This window comes from Haliotis rufescens, unplaced genomic scaffold (genome assembly GCF_023055435.1).
Source record: "Haliotis rufescens isolate VD_foot unplaced genomic scaffold, xgHalRufe1.0.p SCAF_26, whole genome shotgun sequence".
Lineage (NCBI taxonomy): Eukaryota > Metazoa > Mollusca > Gastropoda > Lepetellida > Haliotidae > Haliotis > Haliotis rufescens.
This window is the reverse complement of record NW_025963957.1, coordinates 8,210,155-8,228,786: the sequence shown is the minus strand read 5'-3', so window position 1 is coordinate 8,228,786 and position 18,632 is coordinate 8,210,155. Positions and strand designations below refer to the sequence as shown.

The window sequence follows — 18,632 nt, the reverse complement described above, 5'->3', positions numbered from 1 at the left end:
GTCAATAGTGGAATTACTTTTTCTGAAGCCAGCTTGAAATTCAGATATAATATTGGTGTTATCACACCAATGTTGAAGTCTGTTGTTAACTACTGTTGTAAGAACTTTACACAATGAATTCATCAAGGAAATGCCTCTGTTATTGTTTTGGTCTGAGAAGCTGCCTGATTTGTGTAGGGGGCAAATAATACTCTTGCCCCAGCTACTAGGAAATATACCACTGTCATAAAGTTTATTGAATAGTTTTGTTAATAATGGTGAGACATAGTTCTTAGTTGCTTTAAAGAATTCGTTAACTATGCCATCTGGGCCAGGAGATTTGCTTGTTTTGAGCAATTTCAAACTTGCATTAATTTCCTCTTGAGTAGAAGGGTCATTTAATTCACACAAATAGTCCCTGTCATCTGCATCTGTGTCTTCCCATATTGGGTCACTGTAATCATAGCTGCAGTCAGAATTACATTTCAACAGGTTATTAAAATGTTCAAACCACTGATCTACTGTTATGTTGGAAGGATTCTTATGATTTACTCTGCAGGATTTTAACACTTTCCAAAAAGATTTTGAATTATGTCTGGATGCACTGAGAATTTCCCTGTTTATGGCAATAATCTTCCTTTTTCAAATAAGATGTTTCTTTAAATTTCCTTTTACATTCTATATATATAGCAATATCCTGTCCATATTTCCTATGGAGCCTTAGAGCTGTATATTTCTTTTGTTTTAATACTTCCAGCTGATCATCCCACCAAGGTGGCTGTGGTGATATGTCAGCGAGCTTACTACCTTTGTACACATTTTTAAACTCTTCTGCAGCACTATGGTTAAGGTCTGTTAAAGTATCTACACTGTCTTCTACATTTTCTTCAATCTGTTTGTATATACTGTCACAATATGTTTAAGAGAGACCTTGGAAATTCACCATAAATGATTTACTGTTATATGGGCACCATGTATACTTGGTCCATCTTTCTTGATGGGCTTCATTACCAGTATGACTATTATTAAAATCATTGGGGTTGCTGTTGGATTCCTCGGAGTAATTAAGTGGAAGGTCAATAGTACAGTAAAGAGGGAAGTGATTAGATTCATCTCTCTCATGAACACCAAAGAAGCTAAAATGTGGAAATAAATCTGTACTTACCAGAAAATAGTCCACCACACAGGCACCATTGTGAGTGATACAAGTAAAGTTCCCATCCATATCATCAAATAGCCGCCCGTTTAGTACATGAACATCATGTGTGCAACATAATTCTGCTAGTTTGACACCATAACTGTTGTGTCGAGTGTTATCCTTTGTTTTACGGGGAATATCGAACCCATCAGTTGGATAGTCATCACTGTTCTCATGGATGAAGTTGAGGTCATCAGCTGGGATATAATCCAGAAATGTACGCATCCTTGCATTGAAATCTCCAGCAAGTAATAGGTAATGATTGTTATAAATATTTATGATTGTCTCAATATATCCCTCAAGACGACTTATGGGATCAATGTTAGCCTCATTATAAACAGGGGAGTTTTCAGGCGAGATATAAACAAATATTAAAACTGAATCTTTTTGTAATCCAAAATAACTTGTTTGAAAGTGCAGCACAACACAATCGATAAATGAATGACATATTTGACGAATAAGATTGTTCTTGATGAAATTATCTTTCACCAATACGGTTACACCACCACTGTAACGGCCACGTTGTTTATGTTTAGGTCAACAAAAGTTAAATGATTGAAAATCGGACAATAGATCGCCAAAGTCATCTTCCTGCTTAACAAATGAGGTGAGGTGAAATTGGGTTTAACGTCGCGTCCAAGATTATTGCACTTATATAGCGACGTGCATGCACGTGTATGTGTGTGTGTGGCTGCTTGTACTAGTCCGGACTGATGCCGATTTATAGTGCTAGCTCACTGAGATACCATGCCGCAGTTTAACATGAATACCCCACTCAGACACAGTATACTGACTCCGAGCCGACCAGTCCTTGTTTTAGCCCCTTAATGCCGAGCGCCAGACAGGGTAACAACAAGTACAATCTTTTAACGTCTTTTTGTATGACGCGGCCCGGGATCGAACCCTGGACCTTCCGCTCTCCGGGCGGACGCTCTACCACAAGACCACGGAGGCGGTCGCTTAACAAATGACAGAAACTAATAATGTCGTATCTACTGCAGAACTGTTTAAAATCACTATATGAAGAACTCGCGTATTTATACAATCCATCAATATTCCAAATGAGAATACTACAACTTGTGCCTTGGCCTTCTCATCTCCACGTTGTCGATCGCAGACCTCTGTCTCATCTCCATGTTGTCGATCGCGGACCTCTGTCTCATCTCCACGTTGTCGATCGCGGACCTCTGTCTCATCTCCACGTTGTCGATCGCGGACCTCTGTCTCATCTCCACGTTGTCGATCGCGGACCTCTGTATCATCTCCATGTTGTCGATCGCGGACCTCTGTCTCATCTCCACGTTGTCGATCGCGGACCTCTGTCTCATCTCCACGTTGTCGATCGCGGACCTCTGTCTCATCTCCACGTTGTCGATCGCGGACCTCTGTCTCATCTCCACGTTGTCGATCGCGGACCTCTGTCTCATCTCCACGTTGTCGATCGCGGACCTCTGTATCATCTCCATGTTGTCGATCGCGGACCTCTGTCTCATCTCCACGTTGTCGATCGCGGACCTCTGTCTCATCTCCACGTTGTCGATCGCGGACCTCTGTCTCATCTCCACGTTGTCGATCGCGGACCTCTGTCTCATCTCCACGTTGTCGATCGCGGACCTGTCTCACCTCCACGTTGTCGATCGCGGACCTCTGTCCGGAGGGCTCTCCTTCCATTTCCGGGTCCAGATTCCGACGTAATCAAAGGGGCGTGTATGTGCTGTTGGTTAGACTGTGTGCCTATGATGTTTGTTGTTATCCTGTTTCCATTGGTCGTGCATACATTCATGTTCTTCACACTGTTGTTTACAAACACTTTTCCATCAACCATGAGTTTGTCGTGTCGAATTTTCGGTTTTAATCCGGCTTTTAGAGCTTCAGAATATGATGGAGCTAAGGAGGGTCGGGCCTCGTGTACACGCTGTGTTAGGTCCTCTGTGACTCTGTACTGTGGGTTTTGTTGACCTTTGAATTTCCTTTTAGCCACATATAGAATGTTGTTCCTCGTTCACTGGATTGTCTGGTCCAGACTCGATTATTTTACAGACCACCGTCATATAGATGGAATATTGCTGAGTGCGGCATTAAACAACAAACAAATAAACCTGTTTTAAAAACAAAATGAACAAATTGAATGGATTATCTACATTACGAAACATGACTAAATCACAGAATGAGACATGGCCGGATTAAGTTACTCTCATTTCATTTTATAAACTCCAATTTTTTAAAATGGAAACCAAAATGGCGCTCTCCTTCAGTCAAAATTAAACGGACCCTTATAAACTAACCGCCTTCAGGGCGGGGAAGAATAATTGTCGGGTTAATCCTTATTACCTCCCTTGAATATGGGACAGAATACACGTTCCCCATTCCTCTGGAAAAACACCACTGTGAAGAAATCTGTTGATTTATTTGTTTTTAAATAGGTGCAATATAATGTCCAGGTGATTTCATAAACTCACTTACAATACTGTTAGACCTGGGAGACTTATCAGCTTTTAAATTGTGAAAACTCCATCAGTGAAAGGCATGTTGAGATCATCCCATATTTCTGTGACTCATGCATATTTGATAATAGACAACAAAGCCACTGAGTGGGGATAACAACATTGGATATTCCTGACATTTTTTTCAAGTAACTTGGGGTGGTTCCTAGTCACAGCCAGCTTATTCTTTGGTTTCTCGTAATAATCTTCTCTTTGGGTGGAAAACAAATTCTTAAAGGGGAAGTGTACACGCAAAAATCACTTTCTTTCTTTTTCTAAACAAAACGCAATTTTAGAATTAGTTAGTATCTGTGTTTGAAAATATACACTCACTTTTTTCACAGTGAAAGTAGGAAGCTCACAATTGTGTGAAAATGATATGCCGTTATGAGGCCTTCGTTTTTCGAGCTAAACAGGCCTGAGTTATCCCCCTTAGATTATGACGTAATTGGTGCCAATTCAACTGGGTCCCTGTCTATTCTGAACGCAAAAGATATCAAGTACCAGTTTTCGGTAAAACAACATGGCCTACGACACACTCCGGCGCAGTGGTGACTCAGCATTACACTATGCTGGCTGGCATCTGAGACGCTAGAATCACACACCTATACCTGCACCACGTGAAGCGGCTCTAACAAAGCATGATGACGTCATAATGTTTATCAATTGGCACCAATGACGTCATATTGCAAGGGGCATAAGCCATGGTGTTTTTGTTATGGAAATAGAACACTTGGTAAATGTGAAAAATATAAATCGTTTTAATGCAAAACATATGTTAATTAATTGTGATATTTTTATATTTTTGTCTATGACACTTCTAGGTTAACACTTTTATTGAGGAAAAAGTACAAGAAAATTAGGTTCATTTCCGTGTGAACTTGCCCTTTAAACAAATTCTTAAACAATCTTGTGGAACTCTGATGTTGTCAATATCCTGTCATATCAACCTAATTCAATACAGTAAGCATGTAGTTTACAATTTATTATGCTTTTTCAATATCAAAACCTTTCTTCATTTCAAAGAAATATCTCATGACAGTATGTCTAAAAGTTTCAGAGAAGATATTGTCACTGATATTGCAGTGACCATTTAGAATGTTTCAAAATGAATATTTACATGACTGGAACCAGGGACATGGAGAACATATTGTGTGAAATGATTCAGTAGATACGGAGGAGAAGATGGACTAACAGATGGACGACAGATAAAGATCCATAACATAGGCTCACATTGACAATATCATGTTGAGCCAAAATCACTCATAAAGTCTGTTTGCTGAAAACAACATTTATTTGTGTTCTATATAACAGAAACATACAAATATTTACAAGGCACAAATTACCAAAATAGAATTCCACAGAAGACAAACAAAGCACAATCTCATTAAAAGCAGACCTTAGTTTTTCGCTGAGGACATCCCATTAGTGGTCACGTCAGAACGACCTTTCATCCGACCAATCAGAACGTCGCTTACCAGATTATGAAAGTGACAGTCAGAATGTGGTTTCTAATCATGCAATTTCGAAAACTTTAACACAGGGTATTCCGAACGATGGTTACGGGTTTAACGACTGAATCCATACAATCTAGACCATCTATTAGCCATTCCAGAATGTTCTTTTGTTTAGCTTTCAAACTTGTAATCGAGAATTTGTCAAAATATGTTTCGAAACGTAGTCGCCAATTTGAATTTAGTGCCTTAAAGCACGAGAAAGCTTCCTCCTGATTGGTCATTCCATTGGTCGGTCTGATGTGACCCGTAATGGGATGTCCTCAGATCTTTGTTTAGCGGTATCGAGAACTAAGATCTGATTTTAATGACATTGAACAAAGCAGTGCAGAAGCACCGAGGAGTGGGTATCAGGTCCTTGCAGGCGTTGCCATGGACACAAGCACTGACGAGTGGGTATCAGGTCCTTGCAGGCGTTGCCATGGACACAAGCACTGACGAGTGGGTATAAGGTCCTTGCAGGCGTTGCCATGGACACAAGCACTGACAAGTGGGTACAAGGTCCTTGCAGGCATTGCCATGGACACAAGCACTGACGAGTGGGTATAAGGTCCCTGCAGGCGTTGCCATGGACACAAGCACTGACGAGTGGGTATCAGGTCTCTCTCCTTACTGCAGGTGTTGCCATGGATACAAGCTCTGATGTTGGAGAGTGCAACATGTTCTCCCAGGTTACCGTTGGCCAGGTGTCTTGTGATCCAGGCAGCGAGTTCTTCATGTTATTTCACAAACGATAGACCAAGTTTGTGTTCTGTCACATTACATTTCTACTTCAACACCGGCTCAACAATTAATACCATGTCTGTAGGAAGATGACAGCCTACAATCAGACCACTGACAGGTGAGAGATGGCTTCACATCATGACACGTCCAACTACAAGGAGACGCTTTCCTGCACCACAGTTGATGTGACCACATCTCCTACAACTTGACACAGGGTTTCAACAATTCTCAGTTTGCAGATGAAGGGTTAGCTACTTGACTGACACATTGTCAATACTTCATGGTTCCGAGGAGGAACGTAGTGTATACAGTACACACATACACAGCAATGATGGTCATTGTTTTCTGAAAGTGGATACTTGTGGATCGACACACTAAATCATTCAGCAGTCTCATTGTACAGAGATTTGGCCACAGTGAGTGTGTAGAACACATGGTTCTAGATTATCAAGCAGGAGTTTAGTTTTCAATGGTGACACAAGAAACATTAACCATTGATAAATCTATAAAGTAAATCTTAGCACACCTTGCATAAATACCAGGTGATGGGATAGATAATATATAAAGTATGGTAGACAGACCAGGTCGATACGGCAGATCAGGCAGATGTGTAAGGTATACAATACACACGGTTGTGTGGAGAAGCAATCACGGGGCCATTTCCCCGAGGCAAGAGAGTTAATTGACTATAAAAGTCCAGTTTCCACCCTTGCCCAACCAGGCTGGTATTATGGAGTTATATTTTGGCTGGACTAACTAGTCTATGTATAGTCCAATCAAAATTGCACCTGGTTAGTAAACTGTAGAGCAGATTTTGGTCAACTGCAGGATTTGCCAAGCATGTGCACTGCCAACTCGTTGTCAGCAGATATTTTCCAAATCTTTTCATGTTTTTAATCAAAGTGCTCATGTGATTTCATGCATTTTGTGATGCAAGACCCGTTTTATCACAATATAGATCTTGATTATGGATCAGAACGTCCTGCCTTGGCGCCCTCATTTTGTGTGAAACAAATGCAAGTGATATGAGAGATGGAATCTGATTGGTCCATAGGGGAGGCTTAGAAGGGACATAACTCGTAACAGCCACTGGTGGCGCTACCATCGAGCCCAGGAATTCCAGCCTAGTTCTGCAAGGGTGGTAACTGGACTTTTAAAGTCAGTTAACTCTCTTGCCTCGGGAAGATGTCTCGGGGCGGGACTATGTACATGGGATGGGTTGTGATTTGTTGCTATGGGGACAGGAGACTTGGAGATGGGCTGGGACAACAAATAAATACAGAAGCAATTTACAATTACAAAACATGAATCAGAAAGTATTCTATAGACATCATAGAAAAAGAATATCACAAATATAACATTGATGTAATTCTGTTTTTCATCAGTAGGTTATGACTTGACACAACTGTTGCTATTTCCTGGAAGTTATCAATACAGCAGACATAAAGTAGGCGACTGAATGGTCAGTATATTAAAAATGTTTTTCAAAATCATGTCCTAAATTATCCACATCCAGTCTCCAGATCCACTAACGAAGACTTTCAAGTAGTATTGTATTAACAGTGAGAACAAGTTGACCCAGTGGGTCTCAGTGTTACAGTTGCCTCCTGGGGGAATCTACCTCTTCAGCCACAGACGGGGGGTCAGACAGCCACCCGCCTCAACCCCACAGGTCCTCCGTCCGACCAAACTTGAAGACAATTGAACTGAAACAACAGCAGAGATACTCTCACAGGCTGGAGAATGTGTAATCATGTTCCTATATATCAACTGTTATAAGCACTACCGAATTCACTCGTGTTCATAACACTACAAGTTATGAAGAAAGTATTCCATTCAACATGATCACAAGAATAAGCTCTTATCCTCTTATCATATTCTGTAGAAGATTGTTTTATAATAATAAATTACCTGAAAAATATGAGAGCGTTCTGCAGGAAGACGGCAATACCGGGCCAATCTGGAGTCGCATCTGGAAGATAAAAAAAATATTTACAAGGGCTGCATGTCACATATGGACTTCCATATATTAACAAGGGCTGCATGTCACATATGGACTTCCATACATTGACAAGGGCTGCATGTCACATATGGACTTCCATACATTGACAAGGGCTGCATGTCACATATGGAGTTCCATACATTAACAAGGGCTGCATGTCATGTACAGGATTTCCATACATTTACAAGGGCTGCATGTCACATACAGGATTTCCATACATTTACAAGGGCTGCATGTCACATGTGGACTTCCATATATTAACAAGGACTGCATGCCACAAATGGACTTCCATACATTCAGGAGTTTGCGCTGCAGCTTCAGGACACCAAGTCACATCACACTTAAACTGGGACGGCCTGATTGTTGTGGGTGTTGACAGTACTTACACTGGACAACATAGAAGCCGAACAGGATCCAGGACGCAGCAATCAGCGCACCGAACCCCAGCAGGAAACCGAAGAACAACCAGATGCGAGCTCCTGTGGAGATGAAACACCATGTCAGTGTGTGAGTGGGAGGCTTATTGAAGGAGTGAGAGAGAGAGAGAGAGTGAGTGAGTGAGGGAGAGAATGAGTGAGTGAGAGAGTGAGTGAGGATTAAGTTAGGAATGAGTGATTGAGGGAGAAAGAGTGATTGAGGGAGTGATTGAGTGCGTGAGGATTAAGTTAGGACTGAGAGTGAGTGATAGAGGGAGGGAGAGTGATTGAGTGAGTGAGTGAGTGAGGGAGTAAGTGAGGGAGAGTGTGAGTGAGTGAGGATTAAGTTAGGACTGAGAGTAAGTGATAGAGGGAGAGAGTGATTGAGGGAGGGAGTGATGGAGAGAGTGAGGGAGAGAATGAGTGAGTGAGGATTAAGTTAGGACTGAGAGTAAGTGATAGAGGGAGAGAGTGATTGAGGGAGGGAGTGATGGAGAGAGTGAGGGAGAGAATGAGTGAGTGAGGATTAAGTTTGGACTAAAAAATGAGTGATAGAGGGAGAGAGTGATTGAGGGAGTGAGTGAGTGAGGGAGAGAATGAGTGAGTGAGGAATAAGTTAGGACTGAGAGTAATTGATAGAGGGAGAGAGAGTGATTGAGGGAGAGAGAGTGATTGAGGGAGAGAGAGAGTGATGGAGTGATGGAGAGAGTGAGGGAGAGAATGAGTGAGTGAGGATTAAGTTAGGAGTGAGTGTGAGGGATGTAACAGACCAGCACACACACATTCCAGCACTACATGACATCTTACCTGTCTGTCCCATGCATCCATTCGTGTAGCTCTCACCGCGGATCTGGCCATTTGACACTGAGTTTATCCTGAAAGAAATAATGAGAGAGTGAGATCTGGTTCAACAAACCCTTGACTTGTACTTCAGTTGTTCAATGTTGGTTTACTGAGAGTGCAGCCCCAAGTAAAACAGGTCTGAGATCAACCCCATGGGCACTGTGATGCATCAAGAGGCTTTATCAAGGTGAATCTTGGCTAACCAGTGTATTCCTTGTACTAGTGGCAGTGAAGGGAAGTAACTCTGACAATGTATTCTTATACAAGTGGCAAGCTCCGCAAATGGGCTATCACCCATTGAGAGGGTTGGGGTCAGAGGGCAAATTTCAAGATTCTTGTACTGGCTGCTTCCACACTGACGGCAGCAATGTAACCATTGGTTACCGAGAGTGTAACGGTGTCACGCACTGAGAGGGAGCTTGGTACCAGTGGTAGGAAAGGAGAGTAACTATGACAGTGTATTGATGTACTCGTGGTCGCTATGGAAGTAACTTTGACAGTATTCATGTATTCATGGTCGCTATGGAAGTAACTCTGACAGTGTATTCATGTACTCGTGGTCGCTATGGAAGTAACTGTGACAGTATTCATGTACTCATGGTCGCTATGGAAGTAACTGTGACAGTATTCATGTACTCATGGTCGCTATGGAAGTAACTATGACAGTATTCATGTACTCATGGTCGCTATGGAAGTAACTGTGACAGTATTCATGTACTCATGGTCGCTATGGAAGTAACTGTGACAGTATTCATGTACTCATGGTCGCAATGGAAGTAACTATGACAGTATTAATGTACCCATGGTCTCTATGGAAGTAACTCTGACAGTGTATTCATGTACTCATGGTCGCTATGGAAGTAACTGTGACAGTATTCATGTACTCATGGTCGCTATGGAAGTAACTATGACAGTATTAATGTACCCATGGTCGCTATGGAAGTAACTCTGACAGTGTATTCATGTACTCATGGTCGCTATGGAAGTAACTGTGACAGTGTACTCATGTACTCATGGTCGCTAAGGAAGTAACTATAACAGTATTGATGTATTCCTGGTCGCTATGGAAGTAACTGTGACAGTGTATTCATGTACCCATGGTCGCTATGGAAGAAACTCTGACAGTATTCATGTACTCATGGTCGCTATGGGAAGTAACTCTGTCAGTGTATTCATGTACTCCTGGTCGCTATGGGAAGTAACTCAGACAGTGTATTCATGTACTCGTGGTTGCTATGGGAAGTAACTGTGACAGTGTATTCATGTACTCATGGTCGCTATGGAAGAAACTCTGACAGTGTATTCATGTACTCATGGTCGCTATGGAATAAACTCTGACAGTGTATTCATGTACTCGTGGTCGCTATGGGAGTAACTATGACAGTGTATTCATGTACTCGTGGTTGCTATGGAAGGTAACTCTGACAGTGTATTCATGTACTCGTGGTCGCTATGGAAGTAACTGTGACAGTGTATTCATGTACTCATGGTCGTAATGGAAGTAACTCTGACAGTGTATTCATGTACTCGTGGTCGCTATGGAAGTAACTGTGACAGTGTATTCATGTACTCATGGTCGTAATGGAAGTAACTCTGACAGTGTATTCATGTACTCGTGGTCGCTATGGAAGTAACTGTGACAGTGTATTCATGTACTCGTGGTTGCTATAGAAGTAACTCTGACAGTGTATTCATGGTCGCTATGGAAGTAACTATGACAGTGTATTCATGTACTTGTGGTCGCTATGGAAGTAACTGTGACAGTGTATTCATGTACTCATGGTCCTAATGGAAGTAACTCTGACAGTGTATTCATGGTCGCTATGGAAGTAACTGTGACAGTGTATTCATGTACTTGTGGTCACTATGGAAGTAACTCTGACAGTGTATTCATGTATTCATGGTCGCTATGGAAGTTTCTGTGACAGTGTATTCATGTACTCATGGTCGCTATGGAAGTAACTGTGACAGTATTCATGTACTCATGGTCGCTATGGGAAGTAACTATGACAGTATTCATGTACTCATGGTTGCTATGGGAAGCAACTCTGACAGTGTATTCATGGTCGCTATGGAAGTAACTCTGACAGTGTATTCATGTATTCATGGTCGCTATGGAAGTAACTGTGACAAGTGTATTCATGTACTCGTGGTCGCTATGGGAAGCAACTCTGACGTGAGGTATGTATGTACTCGTGGTCGCTATGGAAGCAACTCTGACATGAGGTATGTATGTACTCGTGGTCGCTATGGAAGTAACTCTGACGTGAGGTATGTATGTACTCGTGGTTGCTATGGAAGTAACTCTGATGTGAGGTATGTATGTAAGCGTGGTCGCTATGGAAATAACTGATGTGAGGTATGTATGTATGCGTGGTCGCTATGAAAGTAACTCTGATGTGAGGTATGTATGTATGCGTGGTCGCTATGGAAGTAACTCTGATGTGAGGTATGTATGTAAGCGTGGTCGCTATGGAAGTAACTCTGACGTGAGGTATGTATGTAAGCGTGGTCGCTATGGAAGTAACTCTGATGTGAGGTATGTATGTATGTGTGGTCGCTATGGAAGTAACTCTGATGTGAGGTATGTATGTATGTGTGGTCGCTATGGAAGTAACTCTGATGTGAGGTATGTATGTACTCATGGTCGCTGTGGAAGTAACTCTGACTTTAGGATTGTATGTATGCGTGGTCGCTATGGAAGTAACTCTGATGTGAGGTATGTATGTACTCGTGGTCGCTGTGGAAGTAACTCTGACTTTAGGAATGTATGTATGCGTGGTCGCTATGGAAGTAACTCTGACTTTAGGAATGTATGTATGCGTGGTCGCTATGGAAGTAACTCTGATGTGAGGTATGTATGTATGTGTGGTCGCTATGGAAGTAACTCTGATGTGAGGTATGTATGTACTCGTGGTCGCTGTGGAAGTAACTCTGACTTTAGGAATGTATGTAAGCGTGGTCGCTATGAAAGTAACTCTGATGTGAGGTATGTATGTATGCGTGGTCGCTATGGAAGTAACTCTGATGTGAGGTATGTATGTACTCGTGGTCGCTATGGAAGTAACTCTGATGTGAGGTATGTATGTAAGCGTGGTCACTGTGGAAGTAACTCTGATGTGAGGTATGTATGTATGCGTGGTCGCTGTGGATGTAACTCTGACGTGAGGTATGTATGCATGTACTCGTGGTCGCTATGGAAGTAACTCTGATGTGAGGTATGTATGTACTCGTGGTCGCTATAGAAGTAACTCTGATGTGAGATATGTATGTATGCGTGGTCGCTATGGAAGTAACTCTGATGTGAGGTAGGTATGTACTCGTGGTCGCTATGGAAGGTACTCTGACGTGAGATATGTACGTAAGCGTGGTCGCTATGGAAGTAACTCTGACGTGAGGTATGTATGTATGCGTGGTCGCTATGGAAGTAACTCTGATGTGAGGTATGTATGTACTCGTGGTTGCTGTGGAAGTGACGTGAGATATGTATGTACTCGTGGTCGCTGTGGAAGTGACGTGAGGTATGTATGTATGCGTTGTCGCTGTGGAAGTGACTCTGATGTGAGGTATGTATGTACTCGTGGTCGCTGTGGAAGGTACTCTGATGTGAGGTATCTATGTATGCGTGGTCGCTATGGAAGTAACTCTGATGTGAGGTATGTATGTACTCGTGGTCGCTATGGAAGGTACTCTGATGTGAGGTATCTATGTATGCGTGGTCGCTATGGAAGTAACTCTGATGTGAGGTAGGTATGTACTCGTGGTCGCTATGGAAGGTACTCTGACGTGAGGTATGTATGTATGCGTGGTCGCTATGGAAGTAACTCTGATGTGAGGTATGTATGTACTCGTTGCTGTGGAAGTGACGTGAGATATGTATGTACTCGTGGTCGCTGTGGAAGTGACGTGAGGTATGTATGTATGCGTTGTCGCTGTGGAAGTGACTCTGATGTGAGGTATGTATGTACTCGTGGTCGCTGTGGAAGGTACTCTGATGTGAGGTATCTATGTATGCGTGGTCGCTATGGAAGTAACTCTGATGTGAGGTATGTATGTACTCGTGGTCGCTATGGAAGGTACTCTGATGTGAGGTATCTATGTATGCGTGGTCGCTATGGAAGTAACTCTGATGTGAGGTAGGTATGTACTCGTGGTCGCTATGGAAGGTACTCTGACGTGAGGTATGTATGTATGCGTGGTCGCTATGGAAGTAACTCTGATGTGAGGTATGTATGTACTCGTGGTCGCTGTGGAAGTGACGTGAGATATGTATGTACTCGTGGTCGCTGTGGAAGTGACGTGAGGTATGTATGTATGCGTGGTCGCTGTGGAAGTGACGTGAGATATGTATGTACTCGTGGTCGCTGTGGAAGTGACGTGAGGTATGTATGTATGCGTGGTCGCTGTGGAAGTGACGTGAGGTATGTATGTATGCGTGGTCGCTGTGGAAGTGACGTGAGGTATGTATGTACTCGTGGTCGATGTGGAAGTGACGTGAGATATGTATGTACTCGTGGTCGCTGTGGAAGTGACGTGAGGTATGTATGTATGCGTGGTCGCTGTGGAAGTGACGTGAGGTATGTATGTACTCGTGGTCGATGTGGAAGTGACGTGAGATATGTATGTACTCGTGGTCGCTGTGGAAGTGACGTGAGGTATGTATGTATGCGTGGTCGCTGTGGAAGTGACGTGAGGTATGTATGTACTCGTGGTTGCTATGGAAGTGACGTGAGGTATGTATGTATGCGTGGTCGCTGTGGAAGTGACGTGAGGTATGTATGTACTCGTGGTCGCTGTGGAAGTGACGTGAGGTATGTATGTACTCGTGGTCGCTGTGGAAGTGACGTGAGGTATGTATGTACTTACAGGAAGAAGGCCATAGTGCCGATGACCCCAGGTGTGTGGTATGCATGGTTGAAGTCCTTCATGTCAGGATAAACAGCAGCAGCATCAATAACAATCCACCAGCCACTGAAGAACTGACAATGAGATATGACATCTTTAATCCTACTCCATGTAAACATGTGATTGAATACTGAACGGTGCATTAGAGACATTCTCAGAGCCAGCTCCACACATCATGCTTATTTCCATTATGTCCATTGAAAAGTGAAAAGTAAAAAATGCAAAGTTTCACAGACAAGCAGTATAGGAGAAAATTTGCCAATTTGTGTGTTGACTCAAGAAATGAAACTTGTTCGTGGATAACTGGAGCTTATACTTTTGTTTTCCAGTGATCTCACGTAACGAGTCAGGCATTTACTTTCAACACCCTTGCATGAACTGTCTACCAGACTGCCATAAATGGTGGCGGCTTTCAGACAGAGAGTACAGGATCAGCGGCCTAATGACACATCAGTGTAGTGGAGCTGGGACGGGTACTTACAGGGCTACCCAGAACCCTGGTTAGTCAGGATATATTCTTTAATGACAGTAACAATAAAACTCAATGATTAGGCCAATGTTTGGATTTCTTTCTGACAATGCATGCAATCCTTTTGACTTTATATGTTTGAGCAGAGATATAGCTTCAGTCTACTGCAGTGTATGCATGATCACATCATTTCATACATCTATCAGTAACAATGCAGTTTACAGGGCACAGATTACTATCCTGCAGTGGTGCTAAGTGGCTGAGGCTGCCGACTGTGGCTCTCGTGTCACAGACGTCGCATGCCTCTCTGGTCCTACATTAACCCCATCTCTATCCTTAGCCCTTGGATCATATTTCTGATCAAACACCCCTTCACGATTCTTAGGGTTGGGCAGCACTTGCCAATCAACCATCCCTTTACAACCATTAGTGTTTGTTGTGAGGTAGGGTATGGTTCTCTTTTAGCAAATTAATTCAATGTAATTTGAGGAAACTCTGTACAATTTGTTTCATGTTTCGAAGAGAAAATGGCTACTGCGCATGTACATAAAGGTAAAACACACTCGGCAATATTCCAGCTATATGACGGCAGTCTGTAAATAATCGAGCCTGGACCAGATAATCCATTGATTCACACCATGATCATTGATCCAATTAGGATAGGATGACATGCATGAACCCAGTCAGCGAGTCTAACCACCCGATCCCGTTAGTCGCCTCTTACGACAAGGATAGTCGCCTTTTACAGCAAGCATGGGTGGCATGGATGGATCTCCACAGGTACTGATCACTTTATAAACGATCACTAATAATTTGTGATGGTAGGTTATTGGCTAATTAGATTAACTCATTAGCCCAGCAGAGCTTCAAGCATGCAACATGAGTTTGATCCTCCATGCGATGTAAATTGAAATCCGACAAAAGTGAGCTCGGTAAAATGCACTACTTCCCATCTCCATAAATAGTTTATGCAAGTGTTCAGGTAAAACAATGGCAACAATGCAGTTTACCGGGCGCAGCCCGAGCTCTACTATCCACTCAATTACACCGGTTTTCTGTCTTAGGGAAACTTACACGTCTTTTCAATCCAATACCCGTTGTTGGTCTTAGGGAAACTTACACGTCTTTATGATCCAATACAGGTTTTCTGTCTTAGGAAAACTTACACTTCTTTACGATCCAACACCCGTTTTCGGTCCTAGGGAAACTTTCACTTCTTTACGATCCAACACCCATTTTCGGTCCAAGGGAAACTTACACGTCTTTACGATCCAACACCAGTTTTCTGTCTTAGGGAAACTTACACTTCTTTAGGATCCAACATCCGTTTTCGGTCTTAGGGAAACTTACACGTCTTTATGAATCCAACACCCGTTTTTCGGTCTTAGGGAAACTTAAACGTCTTTACGATCCAACACCCGTTTTCGGTCTTAGGGACACTTACACATCTTTACGATCCAAAACCCCTTTTTGGTCATTAGGGTTAGCTTGCTTTGAGCAAGGGTTAGCCATAAATTCTAACCTTTCCAAGTGTTAATACGGTTAATCTGATTGGTCGGTCGTGTTGACATAAACAATGTTGGGTGTGGTTTCAAGAAAAGATTAATGGAAGAGCGGCAACAATGCAGTTTACCGGGCGCAGCCCGAGTTCTACCATCCGCTCAATTACCGCGCTATATTGCCAACGCTGTCTGGTTATACCGTTACCGTGCCTCACGCTCTGGTGACTCTCGTTTTACGATCCAACACCCGTTTTCGGTCTTAGGGAAACTTACACATCTTTACAATCAAACAACCGTTCTCGGTCTTAGGGAAACTTACACATCTTTACGATCAAACACCCGTTCTCGGTCTTAGGGAAACTTACACGTCTTTACGAATCCAACACCCGTTTTCGGTCTTAGGGAAACTTAAACGTCTTTACGATCCAACACCCGTTTTCGGTCTTAGGGAAACTTACACATCTTTACGATCCAAAACCCCTTTTCGGTCATTAGGGTTAGCTTGCTTTGAGCAAGGGTTAGCCATAAATTCTAACCTTTTCAAGCGTTAATCCGGTTAATCCCATTGGTCGGTCATGTTGACATAAACAATTGCGGGTGTGGTTTCAAGAAAAGATGAATGGGAGAGCGGACCGTGACGTCAAACGCATGCGCAATTCATTGTTTACTGAATTACGCATGCATGTCAATGGGGATTCTAATGACCCGTTAAACGAGCACTGACTACATGTGATAGCGCTCGTGGTCCAGTGGTAGAGCGTTGGCAAATTAACGCATTAATTAGCCAAGTCGGTGAGCCGGCCAAATGCGTTCGAGCTCCCACAGTGCTAAATGGATCTGAAAAAGTGCGCCTGGTAAAGTGCACTACACCCAAAACAAATTCACAATCAGGCATTTTGTAACTAACAAATTCACAATCAGGCATTTTGTAACTAACAAATTCACAATCAGGCATTTTGTAACTAACTTTGTGACCTACAACGGGTGCCTGGGTAGTTCATTTGTATTCGCCCCAGCCCTGTCATGCCTATAGAGTAGTAATATAGCACTACAAGCATGATCCTGGTCTTGGGTCATCCTATCCTGATTAGAAAGAAAACACAACCGTACCATTATGCCAGATATGATAGAAGCAACCAGATTCCTCCTTTCACCAAGTTCTATGCAATCACATCGTGGTAATTGGCAGTTGTCTAAAAATCCAGACATCTTGGCAGCTTAGATGGGAGTTAGACTCAGACGGAACGATACTGGAACTCCGTGGATGTCACTTCACTGCAAACGGACAATTCACTTCCTAACTTCTGGATTAGTTTGTTTCAGTATATCTCGACAAGTCTAAGGTCCATAAGTCCAAAATGTTGTATGATCTTCAGGTAACAGTTCCGACCACGGACCGAATTCAGGTTTCGATGACACACAAGCTTGTGACAATGTTTGTACTTTATTTACAAAGGCAAGACATGTCCGCCATATTACTTCCGGTATACGGTTATATAGAAAACTAGAAACTGTACACGGAATGTTTTTGTTGTTGTTTCTCTAAAACTATATCCAGCAAAGTTTGTGCAGCAAACTTGGTCTTTTGTACCACAGAACGATCTTTCTTTATTTGTTTTGCAAGCAAAAATGATTTACAAGCAGACCCGTGTTGATAAAGCAGACTTACATGCACGTTTCGAAAGCAAAAACGAATCAGGTATCTCCAATATTCGATGAGTTTTTAATAAATAACTAATTCCGATTAGAAGAAAAACTGCACATATCTATGTAGAAACGCTGAGATATTTGAACTAAGTCTCAACCTTTTACATTCGTAAGAAAGACTGTTGTGAGAGAACCGGTAGGGTAAAAATGAAGCGCACGTAAAATACTCGCGACCTAACCATGTTGAGCTCTGATAGATCCACGGATATTTCAGAGACCGAAAGACTGAGCTGAGGACAATGTGACCTGTCTGTGAACACAGCACTGCGGGCGTGGTAGTGCTTCATTTCGGTACTTGAACATTGTTTGACTATATATACTTGCAGCTGCTATGGTTGGCGTAACAAGACCCAGTTAAATTGGTAGAACATGAAGACGTAAAACATTATTTTGATAACAACTTCTTTATTATTTGTAATAAAGAATACAGAAGTTGATATCGATAACAAAGATGGAGTGAGGTGAGGTGAAATGGAGTTTAACGTCGCGTTCAATATTATTGCACTTATATAGTGACGTGCATGCACATGCGTGTTTGCGTGTTCTAGTCCGGACTGATGCCGATTTATAGTGCTAGCCCACTAAGATACCATGCCGCAGTTTAAAATGAATACCCCACTCAGACACAGTATACTGACTCCGAGCCGACCAGGGTGCCGTTGGACAAAGCGATCTTAGCGCTGAGGTGATCGTACGTAACTCCCATACCTTAACATAGGCTTGCGACAGTCGTAGCGCTAAGGTTGTTTTGTACAACGACACCCAGTCCTTGTTTTAGTCCCTCAATGCCGAGCCCCAGACAGGGTAACAACAAGTACCTTCTTTTAACGTCTTTTGGTATGACGCGGCCGGGCTTCGAACCTCGAACCTTCCGCTCTCCGGGCGGACGCT

General features: G+C 42.7%; 1 protein-coding gene across 1 annotated transcript; it reads right to left on the bottom strand.

Moving 5' to 3' along the window:
- Positions 1-5,366: 5,366 nt before the first annotated feature.
- On the bottom strand, positions 5,367-17,518 carry LOC124137354 (transmembrane protein 50A-like). The gene is made up of 6 exons (XM_046503619.2): positions 17,145-17,518; positions 14,025-14,137; positions 9,123-9,190; positions 8,286-8,378; positions 7,809-7,869; positions 5,367-7,603 (listed from the first exon to the last, which is right to left on the bottom strand). The coding sequence occupies exons 1-6, from the start codon at positions 17,241-17,243 to the stop codon at positions 7,558-7,560; spliced, it is 480 nt and encodes a 159-aa protein (XP_046359575.1). The 5' UTR covers positions 17,244-17,518; the 3' UTR covers positions 5,367-7,557.
- Between the last annotated feature and the right edge of the window lie 1,114 nt (positions 17,519-18,632).

Excerpts from the sequence above, each read along its gene's own strand:
- LOC124137354 (XM_046503619.2), bottom strand. The coding sequence starts at position 17,243 with ATGTCTGGATTTTTAGACAACTGCCAATTACCACGATGTGATTGCATA. Across the intron at positions 14,138-17,144 it reads CTATCATATCTGGCATAATG|TTCTTCAGTGGCTGGTGGAT; the intron begins GTACGGTTGTGT and ends TCTCATTGTCAG. Across the intron at positions 7,870-8,285 it reads CGGCTTCTATGTTGTCCAGT|ATGCGACTCCAGATTGGCCC; the intron begins GTAAGTACTGTC and ends TTTATCTTCCAG.